Source organism: Musca domestica, unplaced genomic scaffold, assembly GCF_030504385.1.
Source record: "Musca domestica strain aabys unplaced genomic scaffold, Musca_domestica.polishedcontigs.V.1.1 34, whole genome shotgun sequence".
Classification (NCBI taxonomy): Eukaryota; Metazoa; Arthropoda; class Insecta; order Diptera; family Muscidae; genus Musca; species Musca domestica.
In genome coordinates this window covers 2,571,732-2,599,656 of record NW_026712313.1, presented here as the reverse complement: position 1 = coordinate 2,599,656, position 27,925 = coordinate 2,571,732, and the positions used below count along the sequence as shown (strand labels likewise).

Sequence of the window (27,925 nt, the reverse complement as noted above, 5' to 3'; positions counted from 1 at the left end):
ATGTTTCCCCCAGAGAAATTTTCCCCTACAAATTTTTCAATTAAAAAAATGGTTCATCGATAAAAAAAATATTTTTCAAAACAAAATTTTTCGATAGTAATTGTTTACAGACACGGTTGAAGCTGTTCCAGAACTGCAAGAATGTAAAATTTTTGCTAAAATAACCGATTTTCCCTTTAAGATATAAAAAAATAAAAAAATACAAAACTAGTCGATTCTAGAAGGTACTGGAACAGAGCAATTGTTTCTAGTTCCAGCCTTGGAACTTTGACGTATTGTCATAACCAATAACAAACATTCATATTTCATATTTATTTTTCAAATTTAAAAAAATTCAATTTAATCCGCAATGTTACAACGTGTTGTATTGGCCGTCATGGCCTTTCTGGCCATCGTGAATGCCTATACAATGCGCATAAGTTTATCCATTGTCATAACCGAATTGGTGGTCAAGCGAAATCATACCAAGGAAGATATTGGGACAGCGGTTTGTGAGGCTCAGGATGATGGCTTGGATCCGGATACTTCAGTATGCAAGGAAGACACCGAATAATTAAATACAACATTAATGCCCATTTTCTATTTTTAGCCCGGTGGCGAATATGAATGGTCTGAGGAGTTACAAGGCTTTATATTATCCTCATTTTATATTGGCTACATTATAACCCACGTACCAGGTGGTATATTGGCCGATAAATTTGGTGGTAAATGGACCTTAAGTTTGGGTATCCTATCAACGGCAGTATTTACGGTGCTGACTCCCTGGGCCATTGAGTGGGGTGGTTCGACGGCCCTGATTGTGTTGCGGATTTTAATGGGTCTGGGAGAGGGTACCACATTTCCTGCACTTAGTGTTCTGCTATCACGCTGGGTGCCAATTGGCGAGCGGGGAAAATTGGGGGCCTTGGTATTGGGCGGTGGACAAATCGGTACCATTTTGGCAAATTCAATATCGGGATTTTTGTTACACCACTTCAAATGGCCAGTGGTTTTCTATCTCTTTGGGGGATTAAGTGTCGTGTGGTTTTTGATATTTGTAAGTGCACGTGGGGACCTTTCAATCATAATTTTGAATCGAAATTTTGAAAAATTTTTTCCAGACTTTCATATGCTATAGCACTCCATCTGCCCATCCCTTTATTTCGGAGAGGGAGCGTGAATATTTAGAACAGGAAATAAATTCTAGTGGTCCCAATGAAAATTTGGCACCCACCCCCTGGAAGGCCATCTTCACCAGCATGCCCATGATTGCCTTGATATGTGCCCAAATCGGCCATGATTGGGGTTTCTATATTATGGTCAGCGATCTGCCCAAATACATGGCCGATGTAATGCAATTTTCGATCAAGGCCAATGGTGTGTACTCCTCTCTGCCCTATGTTAGTATGTGGACTATATCGATTTCTTCGGGATTTGTGGGTGACTGGCTGATGGTGAGAAGTATTTTGAACATCACAAATACCAGGAAATTAATGACGGCTATTGGTAAGGGTTTGGAAATAAATAACACTCCAGAGGCTGGATTTTTGTTCTAAGACAATCTGAGATGAAAAACATTCTTGATCTGGTTCAGAACCTGCAAAAATGTTACTACGATAACCGATTTTTCCTTTATGGTATCGAAAAAAATTGCAAAACTTGTAGATACTCACAGGTTCTGAAGGAGAGTTTTTACTTATAATTTAAAAAAAAAATTAAAGTCATATTTTCTAGAGCAAAAATTGAGCCAGTGTACTTCTTTACAAAACTTTCTTCCCTTTATTCTGCAGCCGCCTTTGGCCCAGCCATATTTATGGTTGCTGCCTCCTATGCCGGCTGCAATCGCCTGGCCGTGGTCGTACTGTTTACCATCTGCATGGGTCTCATGGGTACCTATTATGCCGGCATGAAGTTGGGCCCCCTAGATATGAGTCCCAATTATGCTGGTACTTTGATGGCCATAACCAATGGCATTGGCGCCATAACGGGAGTGGTTGCCCCATATTTGGTGGGCGTCATGACACCCAATGTAAGCTGTGGGTAAATTTATTAGAGTTTCTTTTAAAAGATGTCTTGCAGGCAACCCTTCTCGAATGGCGTGTCGTTTTCTGGCTGGCGTTTATTGTCCTCTGTGGCACTGCTGTAATTTACTGTATTTGGGCTTCGGGTGAGGTACAATATTACAATGATCCTGAGACTTTGAGACAATATGAGGAGGAGCGAAGGGCGAAGAGGAAGTGAAGAAACCCAAAATTTTCTTTTCTCTTTTAAATTTAAAACTTTTTGTAAAAACTCAATCTATTTTGTTTTTTTATGTTTATAAAATATTAAGAAATCCTTTTTTAAAATTCCAAAAAAAAAGTAAAAAAAAATTGAAGCCCTATTGCGAAAATCTACGATTAATCCACAGGACATATTTTAAAAATGCAAAATTACATCCCCAAAGGCATTTAAAAAATCTCTAATTACAGCCATTAAAAAATAGTTCAGAAACCTACGAATATACCTTGACAAAAACAAGTTAAACAAGTAAAAAAGCAGCTAAGTTCGGCCGGGTCGAACTTATAATGCCTTCCACCATTTTGAAGCAACTTGAAAAACTTCCAAAGAAAATCCGTGGAAAAATACCACTAAAAGGAAAACTGATATACGGTAGCTGCACGAAGACTTAGTTCCGCATAAGTAATTTTTTTCATGGGTTGTAGTACATATTACGATCTTCAAATATGAAATATGCCGCTAATATCATCAAAATATTGAATATAGGGAGGTATCGTTATATGTGGGGTATACGAAGACGTGGACCTCCACAGACAATTTTCCGCCGTAGCTTGCAGTACCTATTGCGAACTTCAAATAAAATATTTAAAACAATTCCGACGAATAATGTCGCTAAAATTATAAAAAAAATTAATATCGGGAGGTATCGTTATATGGGGGCCATACGAAGACTTCGGCCTGTGCATGGGCCTGAGTATGTATTTTTTTTTGTCATAGGCTGTAGTGTCCGTTAAGGTCTTCAAATACGAAATTTGAAACAATTCCGGTAAATAATGACGCAAAAATTATCAAATATGAAAACGTGGTCCGACATGGCCCATTTACGAACTTACTGACAAAATAAACATGTGTGCAATCTCAATTCGTTCAATGGCGTGATTACAACAGACAGACGAATATCGACTTAAAATCGACTTAGAATTTTACGTTGATCAAGAATATATATACCTGGTATTTCAAGGAGTTACAAACGGAATTACGAAGTTTATATGTCCTCCATAGTATGGTAGAGGGCATGGTACAATGAAGAGAAGGTAGGTCAACTTTGAAAAAATTTCAAGTATAGAGGTCTACCTGTTTGGCTTGTAATGTCAGAATTAGTATCAAAACAATAAAAAATCAAACAACTTGTTGCATTTATTTTGAATAAATAATTGAAAAACGCGATAACTGAATGAAAGGTCAACACTTCTTTTCAAAATCATGTACTATATGTCTCTAAAGGATTATTTCGCTACAAAACTCTAGATTTTGTCGATGCATGCGTTGAAATGAACATTTTGAAAACACCAGAATTTGAATGTTTTCTGAACAATTTTTTTGTTATTAAAAAGAAAACACATACATAAACAAAAAAATATGACGTATTAGGCCAAGAAAATAAAAAAATTGAAATCATATGGTAGTTCTGCCCTACCTTGATATCATTGTACCATGGTAGAGGGTATAAAAGTATTAACCATTTTTGCCGACAGATGTATACCTCGTCCGTTGGCTGACTTGTTTCACATGTTATTAGAAACTTAAGTATTGAAAATTGTGACCCAAAGCGAGGGAGGTACCGGAAGCCATGGACCGATATCTACCAGCTTCACAGCAGATCTTGTGTTAGTAGAAATAATGGAAAGCGTGCAGTTTAGAAAGGTTTGGATCCTTGTTTCACAATGTATTCAACATTTCGAAATTAATCAAAATTTCATACTCCTTTGTGGAGGAGGTAGTAGAAGGGAGTAATCCAATATATACCATTTTCACACCTGATCTTGTATTGGTAGAAATATTGGGAAGTGCCCAACTTGATAGAAGGCGGATCCTCATTTCGCTTTTTATGAGCTGCTTGGTTATCTAAATTGTTTACCCGTTGTGGGGAATGCACCAGAAGGAGTGGTCCGTTTTATCCGTTATTCATACCAAATCTTGTGTTGATAGAAATATAGGGTTGTGTAAAATTGGAAGACAATCGAACACTTATTTCACATTTAATAGTACTTAAAGTTATTCAAAATGTTGACCCTTTGTGGAGGAGATATTTAAAGAATGGGCCGATATTGTCAATTTTTATATCCTCCACCTTGGAAAGGAGGATATATTAACTTTGTCATTCTGTTTGTAACATGCCTAAATATTCGTCGTAGACCTTATAAAATGTATGTATTCATAATCAGCATAAAAATCTAAGTCGATGCAACCATGTCCGCCTGCCTGCTGTCTGTTGAAATCACGATACAGCCCACATTATTTCACGGATTTATCAGTAAATTGGTATTTGTAGGTCATAAAGGGTTCTAGCTCCTGTGGTGAAACATTGCTATGGTATGGTCCCATATAACGGTACCTCCCGATATTCGGTATTTTGATTATTTTTGCCAAATTTTTTACGGATTTGCCTAAAAAATTGGTATTTGTATGTAATAATGGGATCTAGCTCCGGTGGCGAAACATTGCATATAGCATTGCATTGCGTATAGGTCCACGTTTTGGCATAGACCCCACACAACGGTACCTCCCAATATTCGGTATTTTTATGATTTTTGCCACATTTTTTTTTCGCGGTTTTGTCTAAAAATTGGTATTTGTGGGTCCTAATGGGTTCTAGGTCCTTTGGCGAAACATTGTATGTATAGGTCCACATTTTTGGATAGCCCCATTTAGTGGTATTTCCCGATATTTGGTATTTTGATGATTTTTGGCATATTTCCCCATGAATATGTCTAAAAGTTGGTATTTGTGGGTCATAATTTCCTGCAACGAATTTGGTTCAAAGAGCCCTAGAGTCTAAAATCGACATTTCGATGAATCACGTTTTGGCCGTATCAAATCATAAATACCCTCTGCAGTCACATGGCTGAGGGTACAACAAATCCACGATTACAAACCAAAAAGATTTTAGGAATCCTCGAAAATAACCCCTGCCAAAAAGTCCACAATTAGAGCCCTGATAGGCCTTTCAAAAATATTTAATTATCCACAATTAAATCTTTATTAGACCTTGAAAAATATTTAAAAATCCACGATTATAGTCCTTGAATTTTGAACAAAGTTTACAAAGTTAACTTTCATCGGAAAGTTTACAAATTTTTGTAAGCGCTTAAAAGTATGCAGTAGAAACGCTAAATAATAATGTAAAAAAAATCACTTTGCATATGATTTTAACAATGGCGTGTAAACTGGTCCTAAATATTATTTACGAAATACTTTTACCTCAGAACACGAATGAAATTTTGAAATGAAAATCAAAAAGAAATATTTACAGCAAACTTTCTACGTGCCGATCGAGACTTTTCGATAAACCTTCTTCAAATGTACGTAGAAATATGAAATAATAAAAATAAAACATTGTCAAAAAAATTAAAAAAAAATAAATTCCAAAATCAAAATGATCTCCAGTTAGAGAATGTTTCTCTTTCACGCAAAATGGACCAAAATTCCCACTATCTGGAACTGCTACAAACACGTAAGTTAAAAATTTATAAAATTTGGCAGAACCACCCAAATTAGTTACATTTTCTTATATATTCCTACATCACCTTCCTGCAGAAATTCTATTACCTCAAAATTTAACCATTGGATCAATCATTTTCCTTATCATTATCAATGCCCTCTCAATGAGTTTCGATACAATACAAGAGCTCCCCAAAAATTCAATCATATGGAGAATACAAAAATTTCAGCCTCAACAAGAAATATTCAATAGACTTAAGGTCTATCTAAATTTGGAGGCACCAGAAAGATTTTCATGTGGTGAATATAGAAATAGAAGAAGTCTACATTTGATGCCATCAAAAAATTTTAAGGGACAAGAATTATTATTGTCCAATGCAGTGGAAAATGAACGACAAGTCCACATTTTAATAATGCTCTCGTTTTACATGGGCTATGCCATGAGTCATCTGCCGGGTGTATTGTTTTCGGAGTACTTTAATGGTATTTGGATTTTATGCAAATTTCAGGCGTTCTCATTTCTTGTGGCAATAATACCATGGGCGCAAGTGAGCTTCAATGGTTGGAGAAGTATAATTTTAATACGCTCCATTATGGGTTTTAGTCAAGGTACAATTTTGCGAATTTTGGGAAATATGAGTCAAAATCGATTGCCAGCGGAAGGAAATGTACTGAATCAGTTTGTGATGCGCAATAACCATGTTATCATACTTTTGATAAATATCCAAGGATCGCTGCTGAAATTCTTCTTCAAATGGATTTATTTCTACTACTCAATGGTTTTTTGTGCCCTGCTGTGGATACTATGCTTGGTGAGACACGATTCTTTAACGCATTCTCTATAAAACACGTAAAAAGCAGTAAGTTCGGCTGGGCTGAACTTTAAATACCCTTCACCAAATGGAATGAGTTTGAATTTTGACAATTCGGTTAAAATCTGAAGAATGCAGACTATAGGGAGTAACCGTTATATTGAGGTCCATGCGAGAAGGAAGGTACCGATATAGGGGGGCTATGTGAAGACGTGGACCTGCATAAAGAATTTTCTATCATAGGCTGAAGTACACATAAGGAACTTCAAATTGTAAACAATTCCGCTGAATAATGTAGCAAAAATCATCAAAATACAGAATTTATGCGAAGACGTGGACCTGCATAGACATTTTTTTGTCACAGACTGAAGTACACATCAGGAACTCAACTACGAAATTTAAAAAAAATCCGGTGAATATTATCGCTAAAATCATCAAAATTCCGAAAATAGGGAGGGCCTATACGAAGACAATTTTATGTCACAGGCATAGACAATTTTATGTCACAGGCTGAAGTACCCATTCCACATTCCGGTAAATAATGTAGCCAAAATCATCAAAATACCGAATGTAGGGAGGTACCGATATAGGGGACCTATACAAGGACATGGACCTGCATAGACAATTTTCTGTCACAGGCTAAAATGCCCATTACGAAGTGCAAATACGAAATTTGAAACAATACCGGTGAATAATGTCAAAATAGCGAATATAGGGACATGAAGTTATATAGGAACTATACCGAAACGTGGACCTATGTAGCCCATTTTCAATAAAAAGTCCTGCAGACCAAACACGGGGACATCGCTAAATCGATATAGAATTTTATGCTGATAAAGAAAGTATATTCTTTGGTGGCGGATTGATATCCGGAGATTTTGGTGCCCATTGTGAGTTGGAAATGAAGCGAGGAACCTCATTTTGTAATCATTCTTGGGTGGCGCGTGCTGAGTGTGATGGTCCTGTTGGAATGTCCAAGGTCTGCGGACAAAATGTTTGCGGGCCCAAGGCTTTAATACGCCCTCCACAATATTTTCGCGATAATATTCGGCATATATTCTAATGCCACGGTCGATTAATACGAGCGACCTTCGGCTGTTATGGCGGCCCACACCATCACCATGGCCTGCGCTTGAGTTCTGGTGGCCAACCGAAGGTGCACATTTTCAGCTGACCTCTTTTACAAATAAACACGATCATTTTGTTTGCTTACAAACTGTTGGACAACGAATGTTTTCTCATCGGAGAAAATCAAATTCGGCAGTTCATCACTTTCCGCCAAACGATGCAACTCTTTAGCTCTTTTGAGTCTATTTTCTTTCTGTTGCGGTGTAGATTCTTGCACTTTTTCGAATTTCAATGGCTTTACCCCGAACTCATTTTTCAATAGTTGGCGAATGGAATATTGCGATATGTTGAGCTCACGAGCCTTTTTTCGACCCTACGACGCCGGATTCGATCAAGTCGCTTCTTTACTTTTCGAACCATTTCTGCTGAAGTTGCTGTTTTCTTCCGTCCACTTCCACTTCCTTGACGTCGGGCTACACTATCAGTATCACGGTAACGAGCGGTGGTACGAGACACAAAATATTTATTTGCATTTAAATGTTGGAGTGCTCTAACGATAGCCACTTGTGGTTTTCCAGCCAAATATAAAGAAATCACTCTATCACCCTTGAATTCCATGACGAATAACTTTATTTCCGGAAAATTCTCACCAAAATGATTTCGTACGCTTGTAAACAATATAACGAGCTGTCACTGGAATAATTTTAACAGCTGTTGGACAAGTGGCTTTGAAATGACAGCAGTCTGCAGTTGGTTGCAGGTTTTTCATCTCACCCTGTAAACCCCCCAAACTATGGTGGAGGGTATAAAATTCTACGCTACATCCCTTAAAAAAATTTTAAAAATTTATTATTATTAACTTATAGCTCATCGCTTGCCATTACAACGAAACATCGTCCCCTTCCAGCAATCATCAAGAGAACAACACTCCCCCAGCAAATCCGTCCAGGCAAACAATTGTACCCCACTCCTCCTCAACACATTCGATGTTGTCCCCAATTCGAAGTGAAGATATTGAGAATTTCCTACGGCCCTCCTGGTGGAATTTAACCCTGAATACAATGCAATATCATTGGACGAAGACTCTATTAATTGCGGAGCTCAATCATCTAATTTTGGATTTAAGAGGACCACATATTTTTAGTATAATCAGCATAACGCTAAAAATTATGATACCTTTTCTACTTTGCTGGCTATTATCGCTGGTGGTGCAACAATTATTTCAATCATTAACAAATCAGGGAACTTTGCACCCAAGGCAATCCGCCAAATTGAAATTAGTTTTGGGTAGGCACAAATTTTCATCTCTGTCTTTTATGAACACTTATTAATCATTATTTTTTCCCATGTTTTAGCTACCTATTTTCCTCTAATTTTCTCGGATTTTGCATCGTGCCTTATGTCCTGCAATGATGGGAATTCTTGGGAAATGATATTCAATTGTGCCATCTCGGTGATGACCAACATGCATTCAAACATCAATTTGAACTCCTTGAAAATGCAGCTGAACACATCGCCCAGTCTAAGTAGTTTTGGAACATTGGTCCATGAACTGGGCTCGATAACGAATATTATTACAGTTTATTTTGAAAATCTACTGGGTGAGGAGGTCAATTTTGAAATGATCACATGATATCTATTTAAATCTGTTTGTGACACATGAAGTTCCAATAACATAGAAATTGGAAATTATATTCAGTTTTAAGACAAACTTGAAAATTTTCTGCAATAAATAAAAATTTGGAATTGTGGGCTACCAAACTACAAAAGAATAATATTTTACAAAATCACATTAGATAGTCTCTCGAAAAATACTAATAAATCAGCAATTATGGCTCCTTTAGTCTTTGGAAAAATTTTATTAAAAACCCACAATTATAGCTCCGAACATATTGCTAAAATTTCTTAAAAATCCACTTGGAAAATTATTATAATACCGATATTCCTTGGAAAATTGTCTTGAAAAATATTCGCGGTTATAGCGCAAAAATATACTTTGAATATCCCCTATTATGCCTTTGATAGTAATTTGAAAATTATTCATTAAAAATTCACGATTTTAGCTCTAACAAATAAAAAAGCAGCTAACTTTGTCCGGATCGAATTTTTAATACTCTCCAACATTTTGAAGAAAATTGAAAATTTTCAAAAAAAAAAAATCAACTGAAAACTGCCTCTCTAATGATAGCCGTTATATGGGGACTATAGAAAGACGTGTTCTAAAAATCATCATCATCAAAATACCGAATATCGGGAAGTATCGTTATATAGGAGCTATACGAAAACGTGGTCCTGCTTACGCGATTTTTGTCATAGTCTGTAGATGAAAAAACTGCAAACAACTTCAGACAGCTGTCATTTCTAAGCTACTCGTCCGATAGCTGATAAAATTATTCCAGCGATAGCTCATTATATTGTTTACAGGCATACAAACGGATTTTGGTGAGAATTTTCCAGAAAAAAAGTTATTCGTGATAGAATTCAAGCGTGATAGTGTGATTTCTTTATATTTGGCTGGAAAACCACAAATGCCTATCGTTAGAGCACTCCAGCATTTAAATGAGAATAAATCTTTTGTGTCTCGTACCATCGCCATAGACAAATGAAAATATCTTAATTTGTCTATGCCATCGCTCGTTACCGTGATACTGGTAGCGTAGCCTGACGTCAAGGAAGTGGACAAAAGAAAATGGCAACATCAGCAGAAATTATTCGAATAGTAAAGAAGCGAATTGATCGAAACCCGCGTGGCAGTGGCCGAAAAATGGGTCGTGAGCTGAACATATCGCAATATTCCATTCGGCAAATATTGAAAATCAAGCTCGGGGTAAAGCCATTGAAATTCCAAAAAGTGCAAGAACTTAGACCGCAACAGAAAGAAAATAGACTCAAAAGAGCTAAAGAGTTGCTTCGCTTTGCCGAAAGTGGTGAACTGCCGAATTTGGTTTTCTCCGATGAGAAAACATTCGTTGTCCGGCTGTTTGTAGCATCGCCACCCATGAATGGTTACAAAATGAGGATCCTTGCTTCATTTCCAGCGCACAATGGCCACCAAAACCTCTATTTTGAAAATCAATGTTGGCACTAAAAAAATACCAAAGTGTCGATCACCTCAAACAAGCGCTTCGCCGGGAATGGGCCGAAATACCACAAAGCAACATTCGGGCAGCGTGTGACGGTTTCATTGGCCAGTTGAAGGCTATAATTCGTGCCAAAGGTGACCAATTCAAACAAATCTAAACTGATACTATTTCCGATATTTTTTGTTTTCATTCAATAAAATTTAAAAAAAAAATTGTAAAAATTACGGAGTTTGACTTTGTTGCAGTAATTAAAAAATACTCTTTGAAAACCCCCGATTTTAGTTCCAATTAACCTCATTATTCCCATTTTGCAAGTTTTGTATAGAGGCGACATCTTTACTTTAAATCCAACAATTAAAATAAACTTACCATTGTTATTGAAATTCACCATGTCATGGGAAATACACCACTTAGTATAGACACATCCCAAAGCAAGGCATTTGAAAATAAATCCGACTTTTTTAAATATTTTCAACACATTGAATATTTATTCAACACTGAAGGAAACAGCAAACATAAACTTGACGACAAAATAATTTTATCGAAACAACGAAATTCGTTAAACATTTGTAAGCAATAGAACGGAAACGGACACAATTGTACAAATTCTCATACGACAGCTGCAAAATGGGATCGTTGCTGATTGAATTTTGATCGTTGCTGATTTGAATTTTAAATAAGAAAACTGATTTGTATTTTCGCATATTTTAATATTCCAAATATTTTTCCAACATATGCAACCCTCGATTTTTAATTTTTTTTTCTGAGGCTTAATCGTGAATTTTTATATATCTTATCGTGGATATTTTAATATATTTTCAATATATATTTTTTTTTAATTACAATTTTTAAGGTATTTTTTCAAGTACTATTATCGCGGATTTTTCAAATAACAACGGTGAGATCGATAATTTTAATATTTTTTCAAGTACTATAATCGAAGAATTTTTCCATTTTTTAAGGGATATGAAGGTTATAATTGTGGATTTTAATGTTTTTCCAAGAACTAGAATCATAGATTTTTTTAAAGTTTTTCAAAAACTAGTATCGAGGGTTTATATTTGTTCAAGGACTATAATCTCCTACTTTTTTAAGACCGATCAGAGCTACGAACGTAATTTTTTCAATTTTGTAAGGCCCATAAATATATTTTCAAGGGCTATCAGACTACTGTCGTGGATTTTTGAAATATTTTTAAATATTTTAAGGCAATAATCGTGTATTTTTTAATAGTTTTGTTTTCAAATGCTGTAATAGTGGATTTTTAGAATATTTTTTCAGAACTATCTCTGATTTTTGTAATATATACACTCAAGGCCTCTCAGGTCTACAATCGGGGGTTTTGAAAATATTGTTTCAAAGGCTTTAATTGAAGATTTTTAATATGAAATTTTTAAAATATTTTTGCGAAAGCAATTATCTGAGATTTTTAAATATTTTTTCAAGGGCGATCCGGGCTATAATGTGGATTTTTAAAATATACTTAAAGGGTGCAAATTTTTAGGGCTATTAAAACAATAATCGTGTTATTTTTTAATATTTTAAAGTCCTCTGATAGTGGATTTTTAAAAATAATTGAAAATACCTCTCATCGTGAATTGGTTAAGCGGCTCATCAGGCATATTTGGTGTGGATGATGGCTTACAAGGGCCGTTCTCTGGGAAGTAGTATATATTTCGAACTTATTGCAAATTAGCATATGCGAATTATACACTAGAAACTCTCCAGGTTCGACTCAAGTTCTATTGGCAGATCTTTTTCACAGCAAAGTTTTGTTTTTGTAGTGATGGATTTTTTGTCCACAACAACTACATTGCTTCCAATGCATACACTTGTTTTAGTGCTGCTTTAGGAAGACGGGTTAATGGCTCTGAACGTAGAGACGGCAACTTCTAGTTGGCTGCACACCGAGGTCCGCGGTTCAAATCCCACAAACCAACGGCGAAACGCGTCGCATAGTGGTGAGTGTGTGATAGTGTCTATCTGGCTTTCCTTTTCACTGCAAATTCCTGATCATTAAGCTCGTCTCGAAAGAGAAAACAAACACATAATCGTGGACTTTTTAAATCATTTTTCAAGGGCTATTTAAACTATAAAATTTTGGAAGACTTCTACTTGTGGATTTTTAAAAATATTTTATAAGATTTATAATCGTGGATTTTTAAACATATTTTTAAAGACTTCTAATTGTGGATTTTTAAAATAATTTTTCAAGGCCTATTAAAATTATAATCCTGGATTTTTTTAAATCATTTCTTACGGCTATTTAAACTATAATATTTTGGAAGTCGATTTTTAAAAATAAAAATAATTTTCAAGGGTTATCCGGACTATAATCGTTGATTTTTAAAATTATAAACGTGGATTTTTAAAATATGTTTTCAAAGGCTATTAAAACTATAATTTGGGATTTGTAAAATATGTTTTCAAGGGCTATTAAAACTATAATCGTGGATTTTTAAAATATGTTTTCAAGGGCTATTAAAACTATAATCGTGGATTTTTAAAATAATATTTTAAGGGCTATTAAGAACTATAATAATGGATTTTTAAAAATAATTGTAAAAATTTTCAGGGGCTGTTAAAAGCATAATCGTAAATTAAAAAAAAAAACTTTTCAAGGGCTATTAAAATTATGATCGTGGATTTTTAAAAATAATTTTAAAAATTTTCAGGGGCTGTTAAAAGCATAATCGTGAATTTAAAAAAAAAAAACTTTCAAGGGCTATTAAAATTATAATCGTGGGTTTTTAAAATATACTCTCGAGCATTATACTTTCAAGCTTGTTATGAATATTTTTTGAAAGATCATCATTAATATGAACCAATAAAATATTTAATAACAGTCTGTAATCAAAGATACTTGAAATATTTTGCATTCTATTTTTAAAAACATTTTCAAGGACTGTTCGATATATAATCAAGGATATTTAATATATATTTCAAGGTCGTCTGATATGAACAAAAATTACGAATTTTTCAAAATTTTTCTGATTTTGAGGAATTTTTTTTTAAACAATAATTGCGAATTTTTCAAAATTTTTTCAAGCTATATAATATGTATATATATATTTTTTAATTTTTAAAGGTTTTTAAAACTAAGAATTTAGAACTTTTAATATTTTTCAATGGAAGTGGAGTGGAGTTTTAAAATATATTTCCATGGGCTATCAAAACGATAATCTTGATTTTTTTAATGTTGTCGTAATTTCATTAAATTATTTCTTCAAGAGCCATTTGTGTTATGATCATGGATAGTAAAAATATTTCGTATATATCTAAAAACATGGATTTTTAAAATATTTTTTCAAAAGATATAGTACTAAATTTGTTAAATAATTTGGCAAACAAAATTCAGAACTGTAATCGTCTAATTTAATAATATATTTTTAAGTACTATCAGAAATTTGATTGTTGAATTAAATTAAATTCATAGAGGTCCTTACCTTTTTACTAAGAAATATATTTCAAGTCAAAAAAAAAACTATTATCAACTATTAAAAAACATTTGGTTATGTCAGTATCCACGTAGTAACAAACCTTCCGTTTCCTAAGTCACTCTCAGATTTCAATTGTAGCAAAAATTTAGCTGCAACATGATCTCTTTTTTCTTCTCTTAAATTTATTTGTTGAAAAATATCTCCTTTTAATTAGCTCTTTCAATATAACACAGAGAACACGATTTGTTTTATTTGAGAAGAGAAAAGTTTTTTTGCAAATTCTCATATGAGACAAAGAAGAGATACATATATCAGTTGAGAATATGAAAAGCAAATAAGCTTACCTAAGCGGAGGGGTAACAGCAGTAATTCAGCAAACCGTTTTTATTTGCAATACAACACAAAATGAAGACACTAACACACGCGAAAAAGGCCATTGGAAGAAAAACATAACGGTCTAACTATTCCTTCTTCTTTAACAAAATATGCCGAACATTAATTCACCACTACAAGAATTAAACACGACAACGTACAGAACATCAAGTGGACTTTTTAAGCGAAATGACCAAACTTCTACAATTGACGTATAATACCGAACACACATTTGGTGATTTCTTTATTCTTAAGCAATATACACTTTCATTATTCACAATTAACCGAAATTTTATGCAGCCTTCAACGAAGCAACGAAGACGAGGAAACGAACAATTCACCTATTTTGTTTCAGAAGCCCTCAATTTTTTCGGCTCCAACCAATTTTTACCACACCTCGATAACGAATCTACACGAATTTATTTCTAATTTAGAAGGAATCAATTACAATTTTCTTCAATTTATCGTTGCACTTTCTATGTATTTTTTCTAATTCACACAAAACTACCAACCACGAGAATGATGCGTGAATGGACCGAACGGTAAAGCTGTGACGATTAAACTGATTTTAAGAGACAAATAGATTCGACAATAAGTCAAATTCGCATGATGAATGAGAATGTGTGTGAGAGAAGAGGAAATAAGCTCAATAAAATAAGGAATGGGAAACGGAATACAATGGTAGGGTTGCCGCATATATTTTTTTTATCCCCATAAATAGAACAATTAAAGCCATAATCGTGGATTTTTGCCGGCTTTAACTATAACCGACTTTACATAGTTTGGAGGGTATATAAGGTTCGTCATTCTGTTTGTAACTCATGAAAATAATAATTTTAGACCTAACAAAGTATATATATATATTCTTGATCAGAGTAAAATTCTAAGACGATATAGCCATGTCCGTCCGTCCCCCTGAATTTAAATAGGAAGCTAAAATTTTGCAGAGATTAATCTAGTCAGGTCAAGTTCGAAGATGGGTTATGTCGGTCCACTATATCGTATAGCCCCCATATAACGGAACCCCTTGATATTCGGAATTTTGATGATTTTAGCCACATTTTTTCAATTGAATTGCCTGAAATTATACACAAGGAGTACTTTGTTGACACTTTACCGCCTGTAAGAGAATTGTCTATATAGGTCCACGATTTCGTATATCTCCCACACAACGCAATAAAAATTAGGATTTATATTATATATTTAACTAAGAACTATATAACAATAAACTTGGACTATTTTTATTTTACGTTCTAGGGTTGCTAACTTAAAATTATCTCTAGTGTTTAAGAACCATAATCATGACATTTTAAAGAATATTTCTCGTGGAACCAATTGAGTCATAATCGTCTATTTTTTATGAATATTTCTTCAGAGCTATAATCGTAGATTTTCAAAGCATATTTTTTGAAGGATTGTCAACGCTATTCTGGTAATTGAAATATAGATTTTTTAGAAATATTATAAAAATTTATATTCTTTCTATTTGATAGGCTAAAGTGTTATAATTGTGATTTTTTTATATTTCCGAAGCTACTCTCAGAGATAAATTAGACTCAATTAATATTTTGAATAATATATCAGGGCTACAAACGAGCATTTTATAAATAGTTTTCCAAACTCTACAAGAACTTCAGTTGTGGATTTTTAAAATATCACAATCAGAAAATTAATCGAGGGGTTTTTAAATATATTTCAAAGGCTTTTAGGGCAACTTTGAGGTTTTTTGAAATACTCAAAACAATTTGAAATTATTTCAAATTTAGAGACCGAAGAAATCCGAATTTTGGTTTAAAACAATCTTATCCTTCTATCTTGGATTCAATTTTGGTGAGAAACCGCAATATTCCATTCAAGTTTTGTAGGTTTTCCCTAATATAATCATTTTGTGAAAAAAGTACATGGACCAGCATAGACAATTTTCTGTCACAGGCTGTAGCATCTATTACGAACTTCAAATACGACATCTCAAACAATTTTCGTGAGTATTGTACCTAAAATCGTCAAAATACCGAATATAGGGAGGTACTGATATATGGGACTTATTCGAAAACCTAGACCTTACTCATTTTTTTCTGTAGTTCGCATTACGACCTCTAAATACGTAATTTGAATGTACTCTGGTGAATAATGACACTAAAATCATCAAAATACCGAATATTGGGATGTACCGTCATATGGGGGCTATATGAACACGTAGACCTGCACAGACCATTTTCTGTCACAAGCTGTAGTATCCATTACGAAATTCAAATACAAAATTTGAAACAATTCCGGCGAATAATGACGCTAAAATCATCAAAATACCGAATATTGGGAGGTGCCGTTATATGGGGGTGGACCTGCACAGACAATTTTCTGTCTTAGGCGGTAGTATCCATTTTCAACATTAAATACGAAATTTGAAACACTTGCGGTAAATAATGTCGCAAAAATCATAAAAATGCCGAATATCTGGAAGTACCCTTATAAGGGGGCTATATGAAAACGTGGACCTACATGGCCCATTTGCGAACTTAACCTGCCTACTGGAAAAATAAACACGTGTGCAAAATTTTACCCTTCTATCTAAATTCGTTTGAAAGATAGCGTGATTACAACAGAAAGACACACGGACATCGCTAAATCGACTTAGAATTTTACGCTGATCAATAAAATATATATACTTTGCTGGATCTGACAGTATTTCGAGGAGTTACAAACGGAATGAAAAAGTTAATATACCGTCCATAGTATGGTGGAGGATATAAAAATTATTATCGTGGGTGAGGATTTTAACATTACTCAAGAGCTAAAGGATGCATAATGATGATTTGTTTCAAATTATTTTCAAGCACTATCAAATGCATAGACAAGGATTTTTGAAGATAATATCTAAAGGTTATAATTGGGAACTTTTTAAAAAATTGTAAAAGAAAATTAAAACCGAATTTCCGTATTTTTGAAACAGGATCTATTATAGCTTTAATGATAAATTTGTAAAATACTATGTCGAACACCACCAGTGCTATACATCGTATATTTTAGAATATTTTTTCAAGCACTATCGGAGGCATAATACTGGACTTTTGAAGTACATATTTAAAATAAGGGTGTCAATATATAAGTTTCTCTACAAATTTAACTAACACTTTATTCCAACTTGGTAAGAGCGTTGAAATATCTGGCAAACCCAAGTTTTGTTCTTAATTAATTTGGTAGAAAAATTAAGAGGCAACTCTAGAATACAAAATGCTTTCCGTTTCCCATAGCGCTCGCAAGTATAATTTTATATAATTCATCTCTTTTTTTCTCCTCTTAAATTGATCTCTATTTCCTTTATTAGCTCTTTCAAATTAACATAAAGAGTAGGTGTGTTTTATTTGAGAAGATAAGAGTATTTCTTTTAATACACATATGAGACAGAGAAGAGATAAATCTTCCATGAATAGGAAAAGAAAATAAGCTTATCTTATTGGTAGGGGGAAACATCAAACACATTTCAGCAAAGCATTTGTATTTGCAACACAGCAACTCAAGACACTAACACACGCGAAAAAGGCCATTGGAAGAAATATGTAACGGACTATCTTACTTCTTATTTAACAATAAATGCATAATATATTTTACCACGACAAGAAATAAAAAAAATTGGCGTAAACTACCGAAAAAAATTGAACGCGATTTTGCTTTTTCTTTCTTATACTTAAAACAATTTACACTCCCGAAATTCCCTATTCATAGAAGTTTCATTCACTGTTCAACGAAACAACTACGACGACGAGGAAACCACAAATTCAACTTTTTTACCGGACGACGAAAGCGCGCCTTTTTTGTTGGCTTCACCAAAAACACACGAACGATAACAAAATTAAACGCATTTATTTCTAATAAGAACACATCGAAAACAAGAAGGGAGCAATTATTTTCAGAGCAAGACATGATGTGAGCTTTTTAACTAAGATTTTTCTTTAATTTAACACTGCACTTTTTGCTTTTTTTTCATTTCACACAAAACTACCGACGACAATGCGCAAACGAACTGAATGGTGAGGCTGCGACGAAGAAACTAAATTGAAGAGACGAGAATTAGCAAAAATTAGCCAAGAGCGCAGGTTGTTCAAGAATTTGTGTATGAGAGAGAATGAACTCAGTGAAAAGGAATAGGAAGCGGAACACAAAGTTGGTGTGTAGGGTTACCGCACTTTGTTTTTCACTTAAAAAATGGGATTTTAAGATTCTAGGCCTGCAAATGTAAGCCTTTAACATGGATTTCAAGGAATATTTGTTGCATTTCTTAAATGGATGTAGAAACCATTTTTATACTTTAAGAATGCCATGATATAAAAATTGTCAATAAATCAGGAATTTAAAATTTGTTTGAAAAAACACGAATCAAAAAAATTTAAAAGTTTTCTATTCAAGAAATTTTAACATAAACGATTGCAAATTTTAGAAATCCATGATTCAAAAACTAATATTTAAAAAATCCATAAATAAATATTAGAAATCCACAATTACGCAGAATTTTTAAAAATGCACGATTTAAAAAAATATGTTTTATAAACCACAATAGCACAAAAAGTTTTAAAAAATCTACAATTACACAAACATATTAAAAATAAGTAAGCAAAGACTATAGTCGTGCGGGGTTGACCATGTGATACGCTACAACACCACAATATGAGGAAAGCCCCCTTATATTCAAATCCATTTTGGAAAATTTCGCTTTTGATGTCATAGAGCATTGCCCAAATATTCAACATATCTTTTTGATCGGGGACATTTGCCCAATATGTACGCACTCCCTCAAATTGTATTCAATTTTACAGCTAAATATAATCCAATGGTCATCCTAGACTTCTTCCCTGTCCTTAACTCTCTCCTCCTGCAAAATTCCGTGTCGTTTGGTTTTCAATTGTGACCTGTAGAGCTACTGTAAAATCAGGAAAATTTTATTTTTTTTATCCAGTTGAATCCCTCAATGAACATCTTCCAAAGCAATAGGCTTTAATTCTGCTCCTAACTCTACCCCCATTTAGTGAGGATCGGTCGATAATTACGACCCGTATATAATACCCTCAACAAATAGTGTTGCGGGGTGTAGAAAAACTTTACAAAATATAAAATTCAAAATTGTAAGTCAAATTAAAAAATGGCAAGCGATATATACTCCCATACAACAAAAAAAAATTATTAACTTTTTATTGGCATATTTTTACGCGATTTTCTTAGAGTTTATCCTAATCCAAATATCCAAATTGATGAGAATTGTGAAAATTGGTCGAGCGGCTTTTGACTAATATGCGGAATAACTAAGATCTAATTCTTTTACTTTACTAATTCTTTTATATATTGACATATTTTGCTATATATCCGATATATTGGTTATCAGCATCACTGTAATGGTCAAAATTAACCTGTATAAGTTCGATACGTTCCACCACAACTTTCCAATGCTCGATCAATCACGGATGCTGATTGGCGCACAGGCATCTCCTCTACAACTCCCCTGGCGGAGACCGTAGTGAGCGGATCGTCGCTGGGCATTGGTTGTTGTCGGTAGGCTCACCTTGCTCTCATTGGAAGTAGTTGTAGTTGTAAATGTAGACAGACATGGGACCCTCAGCGGTCACTCAGAACCATTGCGTTCACTTGACTTTTAGAAACGGAAGCGAAACCCAACACGGCCACTGTCACCAACACCACATTTGAAAAGAGGTAATTTTGTTGTTTGAAAAGAAAGAGTCACAATAAAGCATAAATTATATTTAGAAAAATACTAATTTATCTTTGTTTTATTTCTCGTAATTTTCTTTCTTTTTACCCGGCTACACACGCGCGAATCACCCGCACCCTCACCAAACCTCTCACCTACACAAAACATACCTCATTCTCACATCATAATAACTCTGGGGAGTTTTGTTGTTGCTACCGCTGTCGAAGCCTTTCCCCCCACTCCCCTGAGTTAAACATAACCTTTTAATGTATTTGAGATTTCGCAGGGTTTAAAAATATCAGCCGTTTAGTGGAATTTTTCATGTTTTTTGACATAAAATTTATGGTTTATTTTTACGAAGATAAGGAGGTACAGAAGTATGGAGATATACCAAGAAATGACCCAACATTGGATATTTTTGTAAAGAGCATCCAAAATGACAAATTGCAATTGGATTGTTAAAAAAATGCTCCCAAAATATTTAAATTGCCGAAAATCGTTTTTTTATATTGTTGTTTGTTTGTAGAAATAAAATAGCATTAAAATCGTGAGTTTATATGAATTTTTAGATAAGCATACCTTTTAAATATATTTGTAAAGCTAGTGATGGCAACCAGACTTTTTTTGAATCGAATATCTCTAAAATATTTTTCCATAGGTTATTCAAAAGATAGATAACTCAAAACAATTTAAAAAAATTATAATTTATAAATTTAATAGCTCTTGTTATAATTTTAGGGGCGTTTCTCTAAAGCGCACTACAGCATTTCTGGTGTTTGAAGTAAAAATATTTTAAGAAATCTAAGAATAACACTGATGCTCTGAATGTATTTAAAAATAGTTGTTCTATCCATAAAAGTATGCTCAATTGCTCCAAATACATCCATAATGCTTTTTTAACAATTAACAAATATTCCTTATAGTTGGTATTTGTCAAGTCTTAAATGTTAAAATGCTGTTATTCTAATAAAAAAAACAAAGTGCGGCAACTCTAGATACCAATTTTATATTCCGCTTCCTATTCCTTTTCACTGAGTTCATTCTCTCTCATACGCAAATTCTTGAACAAGCTGCGCTCTTGGTTAATTTTTGCTAATTCTCGTCTCTTTAAATTAGTTTCTTCGTCGCAGTCTCACCATTCAGTTCGTTCGCGCATTGTCGTCGGTAGTGTTTTGTGAAATGGAAAAAGGAAAAAAGTGCAGTGTTAATTAAAGAAAAATCATAATTTAAAAGCTCAGCATATGTTTTGTCCTAAAATTAATTGGTTCCTTCTGTGTTTTCATTGTGTTCTTATTGTTATTAGAAATAAAATCGTATAATTTTGTTATCGTCAATAAATGTTAAATGCTCGTCGGTTTTTTGTAGAAGCCAACTAAAAAGGCGCGCTTTCGTCGTCCGGTAACATAGGTGAATTGTTCATTTCCTCGTCGTCGTAGTTGTTTCGTTGAATGGTGAATAAAACTTCGGTGAATAGGGAAAGTTGGGAGTGTAAATTGTTATAGCAGAAATTCGCGTTCGAATTGTTTTTTCAGTAGCTTACGCCAATTGTTGAAGTTTTACCATTTCGTTAAAATATTCCACTTGATGATCTGTTCATTGTCATCTTTATTTCTTGTCGTGTTAAAAAAATGGTATGCATTTATTGCTAAATAAGAAATAAGATAGTCCGTTATAGTTTTCTTCCAATGGCCTTTAACGTGTGTGTTAGTGTCTGCATTTTGTGTTGTGTATCAAATAATAACGGTTTGCTGAATTGTGTTTGGTTTCCCCCCCCCCCCCCCCTAAGGTAAGCTTATTTTCTTTTTCATGTTCATAGCAGATTCTCTTCTTTGTCTAATATGAGAAACAAAAGACAAAACTCTTCTCTTCTCAAATAAAACATATCTTCTCTCTATATCAAATGGAAAGAGATAATAAAGGAAATATAATTCTCTTGAAACAACTTAATTAAAGAGGAGAAATAAAGAGATAAGATCAGACAGAATTTTATTTGAGAGCGCCATAGGAACGGAAGGCATTTTGTATTGCAGGGTTGCCCCTAGTTTTATAATTTTTCCACCAAATTAATTAATAACAAATCTTTGTTCTGCGCAGAAATGTTTATACAATCTTAGAAAAATTTTGAAAAAAGTGTCTCAAATCCCACTTTTTTTTGTATTATTATATATTGACATTACTTATTTTTAATACTTGAAACATTCACTATTATGCCTCTGATAGTGCTGGAAAAATATGATAAAATATACAATTATAAGTCTGTTGGTTCTCGCCATAGTATTTAACAAATTGATCATTATATTTTACAATTGATCATATTTTAGAAATTCATAATTACAAAAAAAAACATTACCCCAAAGATTAAAAAAAAAACAAAAACAAAGATTAAAAAAAGATTAAAAAAAATTTTACCAATCTGGTTATTTTTAGTTTTGTGACCTTACATTTACTCCTTCTAAAAATATTTAATATAGCCCAGTCGAACTTAACATCCTTTTTTACAATGTTCAATTTTTGGGAGAATTCTAAGCTATTAAGATACAATAAATAATTAAATAAAAATATAAAAATGCTGTTAAAGTCATCAGAGGAAATGTTAGGTGTTTTTTCAAGGATGCAATAGAATAAGTGTTAGTTTTTGTGTTTTTTTAGATAAATCATTTATTCTATATATTTTAAATAACCTTCCAAAGTGTAATTTTAATTTTTTTCAAGCGCTTCTGAAATATAATAGAGGATTCTAAACACTTTTTCAAAAGATTGTTAATTCTTTTTGTTAAAATTCTAACCTATAATCGTGGATTCAAATATTTTTTTTCAAGACTTATGTTTCTAATTTTTTAAATATTTGTTTTTAAAGCCTTTAATGTTAGCATTTTAGTACGTTTATATATATGAGGGTTAACCCACTGGATTTGGATTTAAATTGTCATATCCATTACTTTTACTTCAAATAAATCCTCTCAAAGAAGGTTAACCCTACAAAAAGTTCTAACGTAAACATGGCATTAGAGTGTTTTTAATATTCTTGAATGGTTTTAAGGGCTTGTAGATTTTCTAAATATTTTGAATCGCGATTTTTTAATATATTTGTAATTTTTGTGAATCATGGATTTTTAATAAGTTTGAGTTACGCCTTTTTTAATTTTTTTTATTATTATTTTTTGGATTTTTTAAATATTTTTGAATGCTATATTCCCTAAATTTCTTATGAGCATTTTTTTAAATACTTTGTTTTTTAATTTTTATTTTTTAAAGTAATTTTGAAATTTTATTTGGAATTTTGTGGAATATTTCTTTCAATGGTAGATTTATCTTTTTTTACTTGTAGGAGTTAACATTTTTAACTGAATCGTTAATTTAAATGAACGGTAGATTTATTTTTTTTAATTTGTCAAAGTTAACATTTTTAAAAGAATCGCTTAAAAATTTTCGAAAAACCCCTAAAGCAATAATGATGAAGACTTATTTTTTTTTTGTTTCTTTAAAAATTTTTGTAAGGGTTATTTCAAAGATACACGAGTAAAAAAAATCTTTAAAAATCATAGATTACAGATCTAATCCTTTTTATACTTAAAGTATGTAAAATTATTTGTTTATAATCTTAAAAAAAAAATTCTCTAAAATATAATGTAATAGTTCCGATATAAAGAAAAAATGTTTGAGAAATCCAAGAATTACACCGTTGCTCTGAGAGGTCTTATAAATACATTATAATTGCTCATACATTCACCGAAAATTCCATCAATTGCTTAATAGGCATTAATAAATAAATCAACAAACAATCCTTGCAATCTTCGTCTATAATTTACGCCAGGCCTTAAATGTTTAAATGTTATTATTTAAATGAAAAACAAACTTCGGCAACCCTAGATTCCAATTTTGTATTCCGCTTCCTATTCCTTTTCACTGAGTTCATTCTCTCTCATACACACATTCTTGAACAACCTGCGCTCTTGGCTAATTTTTGCTAACTTGTGTCTCTTCAAATTAGTTTATTCATCGCAGTCTCACCATTCAGTTCGTTCGCGCATTGTCGTCGGTAGTTTTGTGTGAAATGGAAATAAAGCAAAAAGTGCCGTGTTAAATGAAAGAAAAATCTTATTTCAAAAGCTCAGCATATGTTTAGTCCTAAAGTTATTAGCTTCCTTCTGTCTGTTCAATGTGTTAGAATTAGAAATAAATGTGTGAAATGTTGTTATCGTCAATGAATGTTCAATGCTCATCGTTTTTTTGTGGAAGGCAACGAAAAAGGCGCGCTTTGGTCGTCTGGTAAGATAGGTGAATTGTTCGTTTCCTCGTCGTCGTAGTTGTTTCGTTGAATGGTGAATAAAAATTCGGTGAATAGGGAAACTCGGGAGTGTAAATTGTTTCAGTAGAAGAAAGAAACACAAAATTCGGGTTCGAATTATTTTTCGGTAATTTAAGCCAATTGTTGAAGTTTTGTAATGTTGGCATTTATTGCTAAATAAGAAAGAAGATAGTCGGTTATAGTTTTTTTCCAATGGCCTTTTACGTGTGTGTTAGTGTCTGTATTTTGTGTTGTGTATCAAATAATAACGGTTTGCTGAATTGTGTTTGGTGTTGTCCCCCACCCAATAGGGTAAGCTTATTTTCTTTTTCATATTCATAGCAGATTCTCTTCTTTGTCTCATATGAGAAATAAAAGACAAAACTCTTCTCTCCTCAAATGAAACATATCTTCTCTCTATATCAAATTGAAAGAGCTAATAAAGGAAATATAGATCTCTTGCAAAAACTTAATTAAAGAGGAGAAATAAAGAGATGAGATCAGACAGAATTGTATTTGAGAATGCCATAGGAAACGGAAGGCATTTTGTATTGCAGGGTTGCCCCTAATTTTATAATTTTTCCACCAAATTAATTAAAAACAAAAAAGGGACATGAAAATTTTCAAGAAAATTTCGAAAACTACCACTTAATTGAAAACCGTTATATGGGAACTATACAGTAAATAATGTCGCTTAATTATTAAAATATCGAATATCGGGAGGTACCGTCATATGGGGGATATATGAAAACTTGAGCCTACATACGAAATAATAAATGCGAAATGTGTTACAATTCCGGTGAATAATGTAACAAAAATCATGAAAATACCGAGTATCGGGAGGTACCGTCATATAGAGGCTATAAGAAGACATAGACCTGCATACACAAATTTTTGTCATATGCTGTAGTACCCATTACGAACTTCAAATATGAAATTTGAAATAATTCCGATAAATAATGTAGCTAAAATCATGAAAATATCGAATATTGGGAGGTACCGTTATATGGGGGCTTTACGAAAACGTGGACCAACATGGCCCATTTACGAACTAAACCTGGCAAACTATAAATGTATGCAAAATGTTGTCCTTCTATCTCAATTCGTTCAAAAGATAGCGTGATTACAGCAGACAGACGGACATAGCTAGATCGTCTTAGAATTTTACGCCGATCCAGAATATATATGTATATAGAATGGTGGAGGGTATAAAAATGATTTTAATTGGTCGGAGTTAACATTTTTGAATTAATAGTTTATTTAAATGAATGGTTGATTAATTTTTATTTAATTTTTCTTAAATGAATCGCTGAAATATTTTTGAAAAGCCCTTAAGGCAATAATTTTTCCCTCTTTAAAATTGTTTGAAGGGGCTATTTAAAAGATATACAAGTAAATGTAATCTTACAAATCGCAGATTACAGATTTAATAGTTTTTTATGCTCACAATATGTAAAATTATTAGTTTAATAATTTAAAAAACAAATTCTCTAAAATGAGAAATACAAGAACAAATCGGTTGCACTAAAAGGTCCTATAAATACATTAAAAGTCGCCCGGACATCCACCAAAATTTCGATCAATTATATAATTATAATATATTTATAATTTATAGGCATTCATAATAGAATAATCAACAAATATTCCTAACAATCTACGTCTATAACTTACACCAGGCCTTTACAGTTTAATTGTTTTTATTTAAATTAAAAACAAACTTCGGCAACCCTAGATTCCAATTTTATATTCCGCTTCCTATTCCTTTTCACTGAGTTCATTCTCTCTCATACATACATTCTTAAACAACCTGCGCTCACGGCTAGTTTTTGCTAATTGTTGTCTCTTCAAATTAGTTTCTTCGTCGCAGTCTCACCATTCAGTTCGTTCGCGCATTGTCGTCGATAGTTTTGTGTAAAATAAAAAAAGCAAAAAGTGCAGTGTTAAATGAAAGAAAATCTAGTTAAAAGGCTCAGCATATGTTTTAGTCTAAAATTAATTGTTTCCTTCTTAAGTTCGATGTGTTCTAATTAGAAATAAATTCGTGTAATTTTGTTGACGTCAATGAATTGTCTTTTTTCGTGTGCTTTTGGTGAAGCCAACAAAAAAGGCGCGCTTTCATCGTCCGGTAACATAGGTAAATTGTTCGTTTCCTCATCGTCGTAGTTTTTTCGTTGAATGGTGAATAAAACTTCGGTGAATAGGGAAAGTCGGGAGTGTAAATTGTTTAAGTAGAAGAAAGAAACACAAAATTCGCGTTCGAAATATTTTTTCGGTAGTTAACGCCAATTGTTGAACTTTTGTCATTTCGTTAAAATAGTCCACTTGATGTTCGGTTCATTGTCGTGTTGAAAAAATGTTTTGCATTTATTGCTAAAGAAGAAGGAAGACAGTCCGTTATAGTTTTCTTCCATTGGCCCTTTACGCGTGTGTTAGTGTATGCATTTTGTGTTGTGTATCAAATTATAACGGTTTGCTGAATTGTGTTTGGTGTTTCCCCTTCCCAATAAGGTAAGCTTATTGTCTTTTCGTATTCAGATTTATCTCTTCTTTGTCTCAGAAAGGAATTAAAAAAACTCTTGTCTTCTCACATAAAGCAAAACTTCTCTCTATGTTAAATTGAAAGAGCTAACAAAGGAAACTGAGATCTTTTACAACAACTTAATTTAAGAGTAGAAAAAAAAAGAGATGAGTCAGATAGAATTGTATTTGAGAGCGCCATAGAAAACGGAAGACATTTTTTATTGCAGGGTTGCCTCTAAAATGTATTGTTTTTCAACGAAATTAATTAAAAACAGAACTCTACTCTGCGTAGATACTTTAACACAACCTTGGCAAGTTTGATAAAAGTGGGATTTGAATAAATATGTTATTATATATTGACATACCTAATTTGTAATACTTGCAAAGTCCTCTATTATGCCTCTGATAGTGCTTGGAAAATATTATAAAATATACAATTATATAAAAATATTTTAAAAAAGTTCGATAGTTTTTGAAAGTTATTCAATAAAAATCACCATTTTGTTTCCGTTAGCCTTAAGAAATAATAAAAAAATGCAAAAGTCTGCATATTAAAAAAGAACCTACGATTAAAGTTTTGAAAATTTTTAAAAATTCACAATTGACGTTCTTATAGGGCTTGAAAAACTATTTATTAAATCCACAAATGTAGCTCTGATATTTCACCCCAATTATATAAAAAATCCACCATTATAACTTTTTGTTGCATATTAAATATAATTTTATTATAGATTTGATTTGTTTTAATAGCTCTTGAAAAATTATTTAAAAAATCCACAATTATTGATTAAAAAGCTCTTGAAAAATTATTTAAAAAATTCACGGTTATTGGTTAAAAAGCCCTTGAAAAATCATTTTGAAATAAAAATCCACGGTTATTGGTTAAAAAGCCCTAAAAAAATTATATTTAAAAATCCACGATTTTTGGTTTAAATCCCCTTGAA

The 27,925-nt window shown here is 32.8% G+C and overlaps 1 protein-coding gene across 1 annotated transcript; it reads left to right on the top strand.

Annotated features, from left to right (window-relative positions):
- Nucleotides 1-96: 96 nt before the first annotated feature.
- Nucleotides 97-9,213, top strand: LOC101889974 (putative inorganic phosphate cotransporter). Its single transcript, XM_059125546.1, has 7 exons — nt 97-529; nt 590-1,036; nt 1,101-1,485; nt 1,770-2,008; nt 2,059-2,205; nt 8,447-8,867; nt 8,936-9,213. Exons 1-7 carry the CDS (start codon nt 350-352, stop codon nt 9,211-9,213), a joined length of 2,097 nt encoding a protein of 698 aa, XP_058981529.1. The 5' UTR covers nt 97-349.
- Nucleotides 9,214-27,925: the final 18,712 nt, after the last annotated feature.

Coding starts and splice junctions, on each gene's coding strand:
- LOC101889974 (XM_059125546.1), top strand. CDS start 350: ATGTTACAACGTGTTGTATTGGCCGTCATGGCCTTTCTGGCCATCGTG. Junction 2,206..8,446: donor AATATGAGGAGGAGCGAAGG/GCGAAGAGGAAG, acceptor ATTAACTTATAG/CTCATCGCTTGCCATTACAA. Junction 8,868..8,935: donor CAAATTGAAATTAGTTTTGG/GTAGGCACAAAT, acceptor CCCATGTTTTAG/CTACCTATTTTCCTCTAATT.